Consider the following 14,794-nt stretch of genomic DNA (forward strand, 5'->3'; position numbering starts at 1 on the left):
CTGCCTTCACTGAGCTTCTTTCTTTCAGAAGACGTCGGCATTAGACTATCTGAATCACTACAATAACAAGACCTATTGAACACCAATTCTGTGCCAAGTACTCTTCATAGCACCTAAGATTTCCGGCTCCGTCTTCTACCCTTTATCTGTCATCAGCGGGAGGTCCCCATGATAGAAGCTACGAAATCTTTTGCTGCGTCAAATGCTTCAGGTCCCCACCGCTCAAAAACGTTCAAAAGCTAGGAACAAGGGAAGAATCCCGCCTCCAGCGCAGCAGGCCCAGCGCTGCAGATCTCCCTGGCGACCGCATGCGCCGCAGGGGCAAGGTAGCTGCGGCCCCGCCCCTCCTTCCGGGCGCCCTCCGCCCTAAACTCGCTTCGTGCGCATGCGTACGCGCACCGACCCCGCCCCCCTGGCGCCGCCGTCGGAGCCATTTCTCCGCCGCCTTCACGCGAGCTGCGGTGTGTTTGCCGGGTGTTTCTGACGAAGGCCGCGGCCACCGGCGGTCCTAAAAGGGCTGTGTTCTCGGACGCCAGGAAGCGGACGCCGGTAGGGGAGAGACGTCTTTGCTACCCGTTGAGGGGCGTGGGGCTCCGCGCTCCCGCAGCCGGGCTTTGTTGCGAAGCGCGGGCGGCGGTGGCGGGTGGGGGAAGGGGCGAGGCGGCCGCCGGGTTCCCGGATTGCGGGCTGCGTGCTGCTCGCCGCGCCACGCCTGCGCTGCCCGAGCCCGCGGTATAGACCCGTTCCCCCCCAGCCCCCACCCCAAGCAATGGCCATTCTCTTGTCCGAAGCCGCCAGACCCCACTTCCTCCTCCGGCCTGCGCGCGGCGGAGGCGCTGTTGCCGCTGAGTGAAAGGGGGTGCATGGCCGGGTGGTGAGCCCGCGGTGACGCCACACACACCTCGGGCCCTTCATCCATTCATCCGGCCACAAAGACCAGGCGCCGCCCTGCGGGCTCGGTGGTGGGGCCGTAAACACGTAGGGGCACAGCCTTTCCCCTCCCGCGCGCAGGTTTCGGTGGTGGTGGGAGGTGACGGGGAAACAAACGTCTGCAGGTTCAGTAAAAGGATTGAGGAAATGCAGCTTGTCAGGGGAGAAAGCTAGTTTCACCATGGTGGCAAGGGAAAGCGTTTCCGAGGAGGTAGACTTCGTAGCTGATACGTGGGCCCTGAGGTCGAGAATGCGTCAGCTCTGAAGATGCGGGGAGGGGGGAAGCAGAATGGCAGAGGTAAGAAGGGATTAGCGCTCGAGAACAGAGACTGGGAAGGAACAAAGAAGGCCATCTTAGCGGAGTGCGGAGTATGGTGAGAGGAGTGACGAAAATGGATTTTCGGGTGGTCAGAGTGGAGACGGGGATCTAGATCTAAATTTCCAGAACGTTATTGCGGTAGTCCAGGGTGCGGTAGTGGTGGCAGGGATGGAGAGAAGCGAATGGATTGGAAACCTGTTTTGGAGGCAGAATTGCGTGTAGGTCCGGAGTCAGACTACCTGGCTTGGAATTCTGGGTCTCCCGGTTAAGAGCTCTGTCTTCTCTGGGGCAAGGTATTCTTTGTCTCCGTTTATTCATCCGGAAAGGGGGAGAATAATCATAGTCTTTTCAAGACCTGTACCCCTAGGGCAAATAATACATTAAATGTTAATAAAAATAATAATCATAATAAAGTTAACTTTAAAATGCTAAAAAAAAATAATAGACTTATCTGTATAAGTATTGTAAGGGTTAAGGAAAATAGAGGATCCTCTAAGGTTACCGCCTGGGGCATTCTGAGGGTTCTCCCAAGGGATAGCTCTGGAGGATCTGGAGGGAGTGTACGACTCCCAAGTTGTGGCAGGAGTAGCTTGGTGGATGGCGGTGCCATTTTGGGAGGTGGAAACCCTTGGTCTCAGGGAAGAAGGAACAGGTTTGGGGAGGAAACTTAAATTGTTTTTACGGAGGTGTCAGGTTAGCATTTGCACATGAGTGCTGTGGTTGAATGAATTTGATTTTGGAGCTTTTAAAGAGAAAAGATGAAGTTTGCAGTATATATTTGGGCATCCCCTATTGTTGATACTGAATATAATGGAATTAGAGGAGACTGCCTAGGAAGGAAGGAATTTTATCGTGTAGTCCCTTTGTATTTCATGGTGCTCATTCGTCCTGAGGTCTTGTTTTTTTTTAACTATTAAGGAGTGGAATTTACAGATCAATAGGAGCTTTCCTCAGCTTTTCAGTTAAAAGGATTTCTGCAGGGTTAGCCTGTGCCTACGGAGTAAGTTTATACTGGGGTCCAGTTTTATGATGTTAGATTTAAGTGCTAACAAAATGCACTGAACAGAAGACAAAGGTTTAATGCTAGTAGTAGGGTTTCTTCTCACAGAAGGCCAATTTTTTTGCATATTTTTTCTGGATCTTGCCTTTTTAAAAAAAAAAATTATTTATTTTTGAGAGAGAGAAAGAGCGGTCCTGTGTGTGCTGTGGGGAGGAGGAGAGGGACGGTGAAAGAGAATCTCTAGCAGACTCCCCATTGAGCATGGAGCCTCACACAGGGCTTGATCCCACAACCCCGAGATCATGGCCCTAGCGGAAATAAAAAATCAGAGGCTTAACTGACTGAGCCACCCAGGCACCCTTCAGATATCTTGCTTTTATTTTTTTATTTTTTTTTTAATTTCATTTATTTATTTGACAGAGAGAGAGATATCACAAGTAGGCGGAGAGGCAGGCAGAGAGAGAGGAAGAAGCAGGCTCCCCGCTGAGCAGAGAGCCCGATGCGGGGCTCGATCCCAGGACCCTGGGATCATGACCTGAGCTGAAGGCAGAGGCTTTAACCCACTGAGCCACCCAGGCGCCCCAGATATCTTGCTTTTAATTTAGATTCAGATTTTAGACTCAACAGGCTCCATATCTTTTGGTATATTTATAGATTGGATTAGAGGGAGAGGGTCAACAAGTATGGTATGGTACACACCAAGAAAACTTAATAACCTCAAATTTAAATGAATAGCAGGAACTAAAGGAGAGATTTGGTACTTAACAGGTTGGTGTTTCTAGTCTAAGTACTGAATACTTATTGTATTTGGACTTAGTACAGTAATATACAGCGTACAACTTTGAGGACAGTCTACTAGGAGATATCTCAGAATGAGAATAAACTCTGATTTACACACAAAGTGATTGATGACCATTTCTCAATATAGTAGTTTGACTTTTAATTTATGCCTCCACAGTGGGTTAAGGTTAGGGAAAATTAAACATTCTATGCCCTTGTTTCTTGCTCTGTAGAGAACAGTAATAGTATTTACCATATAATTTTATCTCGCATTATTTGAGGGTTAAGTGAGTTAACACATAAGGTGCCTCTTGTAAAAGGTCGGACATTACATAGTTTTTTTTTTTTTTTTTTTTTTAAGATTTACTCATTTGAGAGAGCAGGAGTACACATGGGTGGGGAGGGGGAGGGCAGAGGGAAAGCGTCCTCAAGCTGACTCCCCTCCTAGCCCTGAGGCAGAGCCTGGCACTGGGCTCAGTCCCAGGACCCTGAGATCATGACCCCAGCTGAAATCCAAAATCAGCCACTCAACAGACCGAGCCATCTAGGCACCTCACAAAAAATGTTTTTAAGAAAAGGTCAGGGGTACTTGGGTGTCTTAGTTAAGCATCCAACTTTTGATGTCGACAAAGGTAGTGATCTCAAGGTTGTGAGCCCTCCGTCAGGCTTCAGGCTGAGCTTAAGATTCTGTCTCTCCCTCTCTCAAAAAAAAAAAAAAAGTCGGAATCACTTGTAGTCACGCAAAGATCACCATTTTGAGGGTTATTTCTTTTTTTAGTCTTGATTTATGCATATATACTTTTATGTAGTTCAAATCGTGTAGTTTTGTACCCTACTTTTTTGTATAATGTCATAGGGGTTCCAATTACGTCATTAAAATTTTGTCATAAGCAGTTTTAATAGCAGCATGGTAGAATAGCGTCTGTTTAACCTAGATTTTCAGTTGATTCCAGGTATTGGTCACTTGCATTGTTTGCTTTTATAAATAATGCGATTTAACTTTTGTTTTCTTAGGTTGGAAGAAGACACTTGAATCATGGGTGATGTTAAAAATTTTCTGTATGCCTGGTGTGGCAAAAGGAAGATGACCCCATCCTATGAAATTAGAGCAGTGGGGAACAAAAACAGGCAAAAATTCATGTGTGAGGTACTACAGAATGCAGTTTACATTTATGTGATTTTTTTTTTTTTTTACACTTATTTTGGTGTTAAGAAACTGTTTTCTGTTTGGAAACTGTGTTTTATGTTATTGTTGCTTGCCTGCTCTTTTGTCTCATTATAAATCATTTCCAAGTGAGCATTACTTTTAAAACAATCTGATAGGTAAATAATTCTGGTTAGAACATGTATCTTCCTCAGCTTCCACAGTACTAATAGTGCAGATTAGAAAAGTTGGATCAGCTGTTTTCAGTTTTACTAATTCCTGTAGAAAGTGGAGCAATTCTTGATTGCTTAAAGTCAAATTGCTTAAAATAAATGCACATGGAGAGCTTGTTCTTTGGTCTTATAAAATCAGATTTTAATGTGGAACATTCTGTTACAGAAGAAGAGAATATTTGAGCTACATAAATTACATATTTTTTAAGTCCCAGAATTAACCCAAGTCAATTTCTTCTAATACTTTTTTTTTTTTTTTTTTTGGACTGTTAAAGGTTCGAGTGGAAGGTTATAATTACATTGGCATGGGCAATTCCACCAATAAAAAAGATGCACAGAGCAATGCTGCCAGAGATTTTGTTAACTATTTGGTTCGGATAAATGAAGTAAAGAGTGAAGAAGTCCCAGCTGTTGGGGTGAGTACTTAGGCAGGCCAAGTACCTGGGATGAGTTCCTGAAGATTTTGATTTTAGTCTGATTATGTACCTGACTTGTGGGCTTGGGAAATTCCTTTAATCTGTGTGTCTTGTGGTTTTATATATTTCATTCATTCATAAACTGATTTTTCAGAGCCTGTTGTGTTCTGTGTACTTCCAAAGATAACTTTTTTTTTAAAGATTTATTTATTTATTTAACAGAGATCACAAGTAGGCAGAAAGGCAGAGAGAGAGGAGGAAGCAGGCTCCCCGCTGAGCGGAGAGCCCTATGTGGGGCTCTATGTGGGGCTCGATTCCAGGACCCTGGGATCATGACCTGAGCCAAAGGCAGAGGCTTTAACCCACTGAGCCACCGAGGTGCCCTAAAGATAACATTTTTTTTTTTAAAGATTTTATTTATTTATTGGACAGACAGAGATCACAAGTAGTCAGAGAGACAGGCAGAGAAAGAGGAGGAAGCAGGCCCTCTGCAGAGCAGAGAGCCCGACGTGGGGCTTGATCCCAGGACCCCAGGACCCCAGGATCATGACCTGAGCCAAAGGCAGAGGCTTTAACCCACTGAGCCACCCAGGCGCCCCTAAAGATAACATTTTAAACAGAATATAAAAATGAGGAAAACTTGAAGACACGGTGTTTACTCCCATTGATAATTCCTTATTACAGCAGAAAGAACATTCTATTTTATACAATGGCATACCATTCTTGTGTTGTTTTTTTTTTTTTCTTCAAACATTTTATTTATTTATTTGAGAGAGAGACAGTGAGAGAGAGCATGAGCGAGGAGAAGGTCAGAGGGAGAAGCAGACTCCCCATGGAGCTGGGAGCCTGATGCGGGACTCGATCCCGGGACTCCAGGATCATGACCTGAGCCGAAGGCAGTCGCTTAACCAACTGAGCCACCCAGGCGCCCCATTCTTGTGTTTTTGATACCATGATTACTTCAATTATATTGTATAAGTATGCAACAGACTCCTTTCTAGTACTCTTTTCTTAGAGGTTAACTTTATTTCTCATTTAATTAAAAAACGAAAATTTTAGTTTTCACAAAGATGAATTCTTAGCAGTATAAAAAAATTCACATTATGATTTAAGTAAATACCTAAAGTAACTTAAATGAAAGATTGAGTGTTTGTAAAACCTTTAGGAATAATATCTGTGTCGGTTTTAACAATTTATTTTCATCGTGTTTGTATTCTGACTTATTTATAAAGGTTGATATAAATGTTTTATTTTCTTCCATTGCTTTGACCCAGAAGTTAGGAGACTTACTCTCTAGTATATTGTACCAGTAGATAATTGCAGTTGGTTGGCCCATATGCAAAATAAAGGGATTGGACAAGGTGATCTTGGAGATTCTTCATAGCTATGAAAAGAATGTTGAAAATATCTTTCAAATACTTGGAACATTGGCATTTGCTCCATCTGTTATGACCTGTTCTGTATCTTTTAGCCTCTTCCTCTTCCTTAACGTGTAGGTTTACTCGTGACAAATTCTTATTTTTGTTTTATGTGAAAATGTTATTTTACCTTCTGTCCCACATATTTTCACTAGATGTAAATTCTAGTGTGCCATTCCCCTTTTCTTTTAGCACTTGTTTTCTTCCATTGTTACCTGGTGAGAAGTTAATTATGATCAAATCATTTCCCCCTATATGTAACATGTTATTTTCTTTCGTTGCATTAATTTTTTTCTTTGGTTTCCAGCAGTTTGACTATGATGTGATTAGGTGTGGTTTTCTTTGTACTTACCCTGCTTGGAATTTGCTGAGATTCATAGTAAATCTATGTCTTTTACAAACTTGGGGAATCTTTGGCTGTTATTTTTTCAAATACTTATTTTTGCTTCCTTTGTTCTCTTCTCTGACTTTTGGGACTCATGGTAAACTTCTTTGTATTATCCCAAAAGTCCCTGAGGCTCTTTCTTTTTTCTTTCTGTTCTTCAGAGTGAATGACTTCTGTTGCTTATCTTCAAGTTCATGGGTTATGCTCTCTCAACTCCCTTTTGCTCTTGTCTGTCCATCCAGTGAATTTTTTATTTCATATATTGTCTTTCTTGTTTCCAGAATTAACAGGTTGTTCTTGTTTGTTTGTTTGTTTGTTTTTAAAGAGATTTTATTTCTCTGGTGGCATTTCTTAGTGTTTCGTTCATTATAAGCATATGTTCATAATACGAATGAATTTTATGTCATTGAGCCTAGTTATAATAGCTGTGTTAAAATTCTTGACTAAATCTGACATCTGGGTCATCTCAGGTTGGGTTCTTTTGATTGTATTTTCTCTTGAGATTTGTTTACCTTCTTCTCTGTATGTTTTGGATTATATCATTGGCATTGTGATAATTATATTCTAGAGACCCTAAATAATGTTATATTTCTCGAAAGATTGATTTTGTACTGTCAAGTGATTTGTTTGGTTGTACCCCCCTGGCAGACACTTATCTTTTGGGTAAGAGCTCAAATCTCATTTCAGTTTTCTGATCCTTGCTAGGGAGCTTGGAGTTTGTCTTGTCCATGTGTTGTTCAGGGGTTAGCCAGTGATTTGGGCAGAGTTTATACACAGAATTTGAGATTCTTCCTTTTTTCTTTTCCAGGATTGCTTTCTCATTTTCTAGCAGCCGTAGTTTCCCCAAGCTTACATTCTCTGATTGTTTAGGCCAGAAAGACTGGGTTTTCTTTAGAGTTTTAACTGTCTCACATAGTCTTCCCTTAGGCTAAAAGCCATAGTAGACTGGAATTACAGCCTTTGCAATTTCTTGCTTTCTCATTTCAATTTTGATGAAGCTTCCAAGAATGAAGCAAACTGAACTGAGTCAACTTCTGAAGATAAAACTTAAAAGAAGTTACTGGGAGCTGCTAATTTATATCATGACTGCTTCTTAAAATTTTGTTCATGGATCTGATAAAATCTAGACCACTTAATATTTTTAAGGCCAAGCCCCTAGGGCACCACAGTTCTTTCCAGTTTTTGCTTATACACAACTCACTCTTTGTAGATAATTAAGCCGAAGAAGCCTGGGAATAAAGTTTGAAACAAGGTGAATAAAGTTCTTTGCATACCAAAAAATAAACTATCTTGTAGGCAGCATATAGGTGGTTCATGTTTTTTTATCCGCTCATTCACTGTTGTTTGATTGGAGAATTTAGTCCATGTACATTTAGTTATTAATAGGTGTGTGCTTATGCCATTCTGTTCATTGTTCCCTAGCTATTTCTCTAGTTTCTTTCTGTTCCTTTTCTTCCTCTCTTTGTGGTTTGAGGATTTTCTTTGTGGTATGCTTATACTCCTTTTTCTAATGTGTATTTCAGATTTTTGCTTTGTGATCACCATAATACTTACATGTAGCAATGAATGTTGTTAATGTTTTAAGTCAGTTAACTTAAGTTCTAAAGCACAATTTTACACTCTTCACCAGGATGGTTCTATATCTTTGGTGTGATAGTTTACATCTTTTTTTATTTTGTGTATTCTTTAGTTATTAAATTCAGTTATTTTTACTATTTTTGTTTTTTAACAAATATAGTATTTTTTAAATATTAATTTTTAATTTAAAAATATTAATTTTAAATTAATTAATTTAAAAAATAAATTAGTAAACATAGTATTTTTGTTCTTAACCTTCATACTAGTTTTATAAGTAATTAACCTATTACTTTTATTATATATTAGCTTTTCCACTGAGGTTTATTCTTTCATATTTCTTCTTGTTACCAGTAAGTGTCCTTTGTTTATGGTAAAGACGTCCTTTTAAAAAGATTTCTTTTATTTGAGAGAGAGCACAAGCAGGGGAAGCTGCAAAGGGAAAGGGAGAAGCAGGCTCCCTGCTAATCCTCAGTCCCAGGACTCTGGGATCATGACCTGAGCCAAAGGCAGACAGTTAACAGACTGAGCCACCCAAGTGGCCCAAGAAGTCCTTATAATGTTTCTTGTAAGGCAGGTTTAATGGTAATGAATTATTATAGCATTTGCTTGCCTGGGAAACTAACTCTCTCTCCTTTGGTTCTGAATGATGACTTTGCCAGATAACGTATGTTCTTGCTTGGAAATTTTTTTCCAGCACTTTGAATATATCATGCTACTCCCTTCTGGCCCACAGTTGCCGCTAAAAAATCTGCTCATGGATGGGGATTCCCATGTGTGTAATGAGATATTTCTCTTTTGCTCCTTTTTATTCTCTCCTTTCTTTACTTTTTGGCATTTTAATTATAATGTGTCTTGGTTTGGGTTTCTTTGCATTCATTTTTATAACCATCCAGGCTTCCTGGATCTGGTTGTCTTTTTCTTTCCCAGGTTAGGAAAGTTTTCAGCCATTTTTTTCTTCAAATAAGATTTCTGTCCCTTTTCTCTCTCTCTTTCCTTCTCCTTGAAACACAGTGATATTTTCCTGTAAGTCCCTTAAGGTATCAACATTTTTTGAGTTCCACCCCTGGCTTTGAGTTAACTGATCTTTTCTTCTTTTCCATCTGGTCTGCTATTTAACCCCTCTAGTGTTTTTTTTTTTTTTTTTTTTCAGTCCAGTTACTATATTTTTTTCATTCTCTATAACTTTTCTAATTGGTACTTTCTTATATTTTCCATCTCTTTGTTGAAGTTCTGTGTTTGTACATTCTTCTCCCCAGTTTGGTGAACATCTTTATGACCGTAATTTTAAAGTCTTTATCAGATAAATTACATAGTTCCATTTCATCAAGGTTTTATCTGTTTCTTTCATTTGAAATATATTCTTGTTTCATTTTGTTTATGTTGGTTTCTGCTTCTCCCAAGTCTTGAAGGAGTGGCCTCCCGTAGGAGATGAACTTTTTGTTTCAGCCCCAACCCAGCTCTTTGCTGTTTCTTAAATGTCTGTGCTTGTCCAAGCCAATATGTTGTATTTTTAATAGCTCCTAGTAGTTAAGGATGTGCTAATAAGATCACTCAGTGTCCCAAAGAGTAGGATCTCAGCACCTAGATTCAGGCAGGCTAGAAGCCAGACCCTCGGCAGCAGCTTTTAAAAGTATGTGACTATATATATGGTTCTGAGGTGCCAAAAGCATAAGCCCTGCTGGCCCCCAGAGCCGGGTAATCTAGAAGTGTTCCCTGGGCACCAGTTGCAAATATTTGGGCTCCAGATGAGTGTGTAATTTCCTTTTTTTGGGATATACCAACAAGCTAGAAGAAGGCAGAGGAAGATCACCAAGATGACATCTATAGCGTATGTCCTTCAGAGCAGCTGCATAGGCAGTGTGTGCCAAACTTGGAGCCTGCCTCTCTCACTGTACAGTGCCTGGTGTTGGTGACCTGCCAAGAACTGTTGCTCCAGTTGACATAGTCCCATGGGACTCTGCATTCCCAAGAATGCAAGCCCCTCTGGCCCTCCCAGAGCCAGGTGATTGCGGGGCATCCCTGGATGTTAGCCGCAAAAAGCAGATGCACGTAAAGCTTTCCTTCAGGAGACACTGGCGCTCTGGAGCGCAGTAGAGGGAGATAGCACGTTCCCTCAGGGGTCTCTGGGAAGGAAAACAGTCACCCCCTCGGTGCCTGTTTGATTGGAAGCCTACTCCTCAGACCACAGTCATGATAATTAGCACAAATAGGCCTCCTTCACAGAAAGACAGCTCCTGGATCTCTTCCCTCTTCCTGTGGCATGGGTATGATAGCTGTTTAAAGAGCGATCTTCAGTAAACACGGTATAACATATACACTTGTCAGATCACTATGTTATACACCAGAAACTAATCTAGCATCATATGTTGACTGTACTAAAAAAATTAATAATAAAAAAGAATGCTTTCTCCATTGGTTATAGTCTCGTGGGACCCAGGAGTGTAAGCACACTGGCCACCAGAGCCAGCAAAGTAGAGGTGTCCCCTGGTGGCCGTCATGAAATTTGAAGCCACAGACAGGTTCTTGAGCTCCTTTCTTTGTTCCTTTTTTTTTTTTTTTTTTTTTTTAAGATTTTGTTTATTTATTTGACAGAGAGAGACAAGACATTGTGAGAGAGGGAACACAAGCAGGGGGAGTGGGACAGGGAGAAGCAGACTTCCAAAGGAGCAGGGAGCCTGATGCAGGACTCGATCCCAGGACCCTGGGATCATGACCTGAGCCAAAGGCAGATACTTAACAGCCAAGCCACCCAGGCGCCCCTGAACTCCTTTTTAAAGGGTGATGCTGATTATTACAGTCCTGTGTGACAGGAACACAAGCTTCCCTGGCCTCCAGAGCCAGGTGATAAAGAGGCATCCCCTGTGCAGCAGCCCCCAAAATTGGGGCACCACACACATGTAAACCTTCTTTTCTAGGAGATACTGGTGCTGTGAAGCATGAAAAGATAGTTCTCACTGGTCTCCATTCCTGGGTAGTGTTCCAGCAGACTTCTAGATGTGTTTTTAAAGTAGATGCCTGTGCCTTGGGCCAAGATTTTACTGTAAGCTGGTGTCTCCTTCACTTTAAGTGTGGGTTCAGTTGGCTGCTTCTGAGCTGGGCCCTGGGACAGGGGACTCCAAGCACATAAGCACTTTAAGAGGCTTTTTACAGATTGCTACCTCCTTGTGGGTCTTGGAGTATAAACTCTGTTGGTTTTTAAAATTAGGTGTTCTGGACACTTGTTTCAAGTGTATATAGCAAATCTTGAGGGTTGAATTCTTTGCTCATCAGGGAGGAGTTCCAGATTGAGTTCCCACCTGGTTGTGGGTTGCCACATCTGAAGTGGGGTTTATGGCAAGATTGCTCCATCTTCCTACCTGGTGGGGTAGGATTTGTTTTTTGATGTGTTTTTTTTCCCCTTGTTTGCCTGATATGTAGTCATCACTCAGCTAGCTTTTAGATTCTTTTTTAATTTCAGAAACTGTTCGCAAATGTAGCTGTAGACTCCGTGTGTCTGAGGAAGTAGGTTCAGGATTTTCCTACATCACTATCTTGAACCAGAACGCTTGGTAGCCTAAAAAAATAATAGTTTAACTTCATATGCATTTCTTCTGTTATTTAGTAAATGGAATATTTCTTTACGATGTTCACTCTAATTTTTTTTTTTTTTTTTTTTTTTTTTGAGAGAGAGAGAGAGAGAACGTGTGTACGTAAATGGGGTGGGAGCAGGGAGCAGAGGGAGAGAATCTTAAGTTTAGCCCGGAGCCGGATATGGGCCTCTGTCTCACAACCCTGAGATCGTGACCTGAGCTGAAATCAAGAATTAGATGCTTAACCAACTGAACCACCCAGATGCACCTAATTTTCTTCATTTGAATTGTCTGTTGGTTTATTTATCAGCTCATTTTTATTAATTAGGTATATTATGTATATAAGTTCTAGGCTTAAATGTTTTTACAGTGTTTAATACATACTAATTACAAAAATTTTGCAAAACATACAAATTGTAAAGAAGGCAGCATGAATGAATGATGTTGTTGCCAATAGTTTTGGTTTTGCTTTGATATTTATTTATTTAAAGATTTTATTTATTTATTTGTTAGAGAGAGAGTGCACATGTGTACAAGCAGGCAGAGTGGCAGGCAGAGGCAGAAAGAGGGAAGCAGGCTCCCCGCTGAGCAAGGAGCCGGATGTGGGACTTGATCCCAGGACCCTGGGATCATGACCTAAGCCGAAGGCACCGGCTTAATCAACTGAGCCACCTAGGTGTCCCTGCTTTGATATTTAAATGTGAATTTTAATTGCTAGAATACATGTTGCATATACTGTTTGTATATGTATATGTTTGTTTCACTTAATGTAGTACGTTTTTCAGATCATTAGATTTTCCTTAGAGCCAAGGTTATACACTACCATACACTTTTAATACCCTCTTACTTATTTTTTAATACCAGTAGTCTTAACAATGTTTCAGGTATAAAATATGATTCAGCAGTTACATAACATCACCTAGTGGTCATCAGGACAAGTGTACTCCTTTACCCCATCACCTCTTTACACCCATTCCCCCCACCACCACCTACCTCTCCTTTGGTAACCATCAGTTGGTTTTCTGTAGTTAAGAGTCTGTTCTTGGGGGCGCCTGGGTGGTTCAGTCAATTAAGTAAGTGTATGTCTTCAGCTCCCGTCATGATCTCAGCATACTGGGATTGAGCCCACATTGGGCTCCCTGTTCAGCAGGGAGTTTGCTTCTCTGTCTTCCTCTGCCCCACTTTACCCCTCTTGTGCTTTCTGTCTCTCATGCTCTCTGTCTCAAATAAATCTTCCCCAAAAATCTGTTTTTTGGGTTGTGTCCCCCCCCCTTTTTATCCTTTGCTCCTTTATTTTGTTTCTTAAATTTCACATACAGAACTGTATCTCTGCTATTGCCATTTTGATTACTATATGTTGTGGAACTCCTTTGATTGATTTTGTTGGGGGATCTCTGTGTCTTCTGGATCTAGATATCTGTTGCCTTTCCCAGATTAGGAAAGTTTTTAGCTGTTATTTCTTCAAGTAAATTTTCTGCCCCCTTTTCTCTCTCTTCTTCTGGGATCCCTGTAATGTGAATGTTATTTATGCTTGATGAAGTCACTGAGTTCCCTGAGTCTGTCCTCATTTTGCATAATACTTTTTTCACTTATTTGTTCTCCTTGATTACTTTGCATTACTCTGTCTTCTTGTTCATTGATTTGTTCCTCTGCTTCTTCCAGCCTATTTATTCCATCAAGTGTATCTTTAGTATATGTCCTGCCGAAGCGAGCGCCATCAAGTGTATTTTTAATTTCATTTATTGTGTTCTTCATCTTTGATTGGTTCTTTATGTTTTCTATCTTTCTTAAAGGGTTCTCATTGATGTCCTCCACTCTTTTCTCAAGTTCATTGGGTATCTTTTTTTTTTTTTTTAATCATTGAGTATCTTTATGATCATTACTTTAAAGTCTCGATCAGACATGCTACTTATATCTGTTTTGTTTATGTCTCTTGCTGTGGTTTCCTCCTCTTTCATTTGTGACATACTCCTCTGTGTCCTCATTTTGCCTACCTCTCTGTCTGTTCCTTTGTTTTCGGAAAGTCAGCTACATCTCTTGATCTTGAAGGTAGTGGGCAGAATATGCCCTTTTAATAAGGTGGCACTGGCCCTTCTCCACAGGGGATGTGCAGCCCTCACGGAGACCGAGCTGGCTGGGGCTGTTCCACAAAGTGTCTGGAGGCAGGTGGTTAATACCCTCTTTGCGTCTACCTTCATCTTTAGTTGATCAAGAAATATGAAAAAGAAAGTCCTCCCTGTTTAGTTCAGGCTGCTGTCACAAAGGACCATAGACTGGGTGGCTTATAAACAACAGAAACATTTTCACGCTCCAGGAGGCTGGAAAGTGTAAGATCGAGGTTCTGGCTGATCTAGTGTCTGGTGAGCGCACACTTCCTGGTTCATGAAAGGCTCTCACTATATCCTCACAAGGTGGAAAAGGTAGGAGAACTCTCTCTTTTTTTTAAGCCACCATTTCCTTTTATGGGGCCCCACCCTCGTGACCTAATAGCTTCCCAAAGGCCCCACCTCCTAATACTATCACATTGGAGTTTAGGATTTCAAAATACTGATTTTGGGGAGACAAATAATACCTAATGTCACTGAAAACCAGGAAGTTATCCCATTCATACACCTCAAGACGAAGAAGTTGTTTATGGCAGAAGAGAATGAGGTAGATAGAACAGGATTTTGGACCTGGAGTGGGCAAGGTGGTAGAAAGAAGGACAAGTCATCACTAGTGTTGCCCACAGTTTTGTTTAGTTTTGTTTTTTCCTGGGATTTGGCTATTGGGACTGTCCCTATAGTATAAGCTGTACTTTGCCTTCACAGTCCTAACCTTGGAAGAGCACTGTGCTTCATCTTACATGTTATCTGTATAAAATCTTTCCATCAGAAAGATTGAAAGGAAAGACATGAGTAAAGCTATACCAGGCAGATGAAGTACAAAATAAGAGTAGCAGTGTTAATATCAAAGTAAACGTCAAGGAAGAAAGCAGAAAAGACAAATACTAGTTCACAGTATCTACCTATCTACCTAATAG

At 41.2% G+C, this 14,794-nt stretch overlaps 1 protein-coding gene across 1 annotated transcript in view; it reads left to right on the forward strand.

Annotated features, from left to right (window-relative positions):
- Positions 1-411: 411 nt before the first annotated feature.
- DHX9 (DExH-box helicase 9) overlaps positions 412-14,794 on the forward strand; it is a 53,828-nt gene continuing 39,445 nt past the window's right edge. The window contains exons 1-3 of the mRNA XM_047704615.1: positions 412-549; positions 4,044-4,176; positions 4,682-4,822. Of these exons, the coding sequence (XP_047560571.1) occupies positions 4,066-4,176; positions 4,682-4,822 (252 nt within the window). The 5' untranslated portion in view covers positions 412-549; positions 4,044-4,065. The remainder of the gene's footprint in view (positions 550-4,043; positions 4,177-4,681; positions 4,823-14,794) is intronic.

Source organism: Lutra lutra, chromosome 15, assembly GCF_902655055.1.
Source record: "Lutra lutra chromosome 15, mLutLut1.2, whole genome shotgun sequence".
NCBI lineage: Eukaryota > Metazoa > Chordata > Mammalia > Carnivora > Mustelidae > Lutra > Lutra lutra.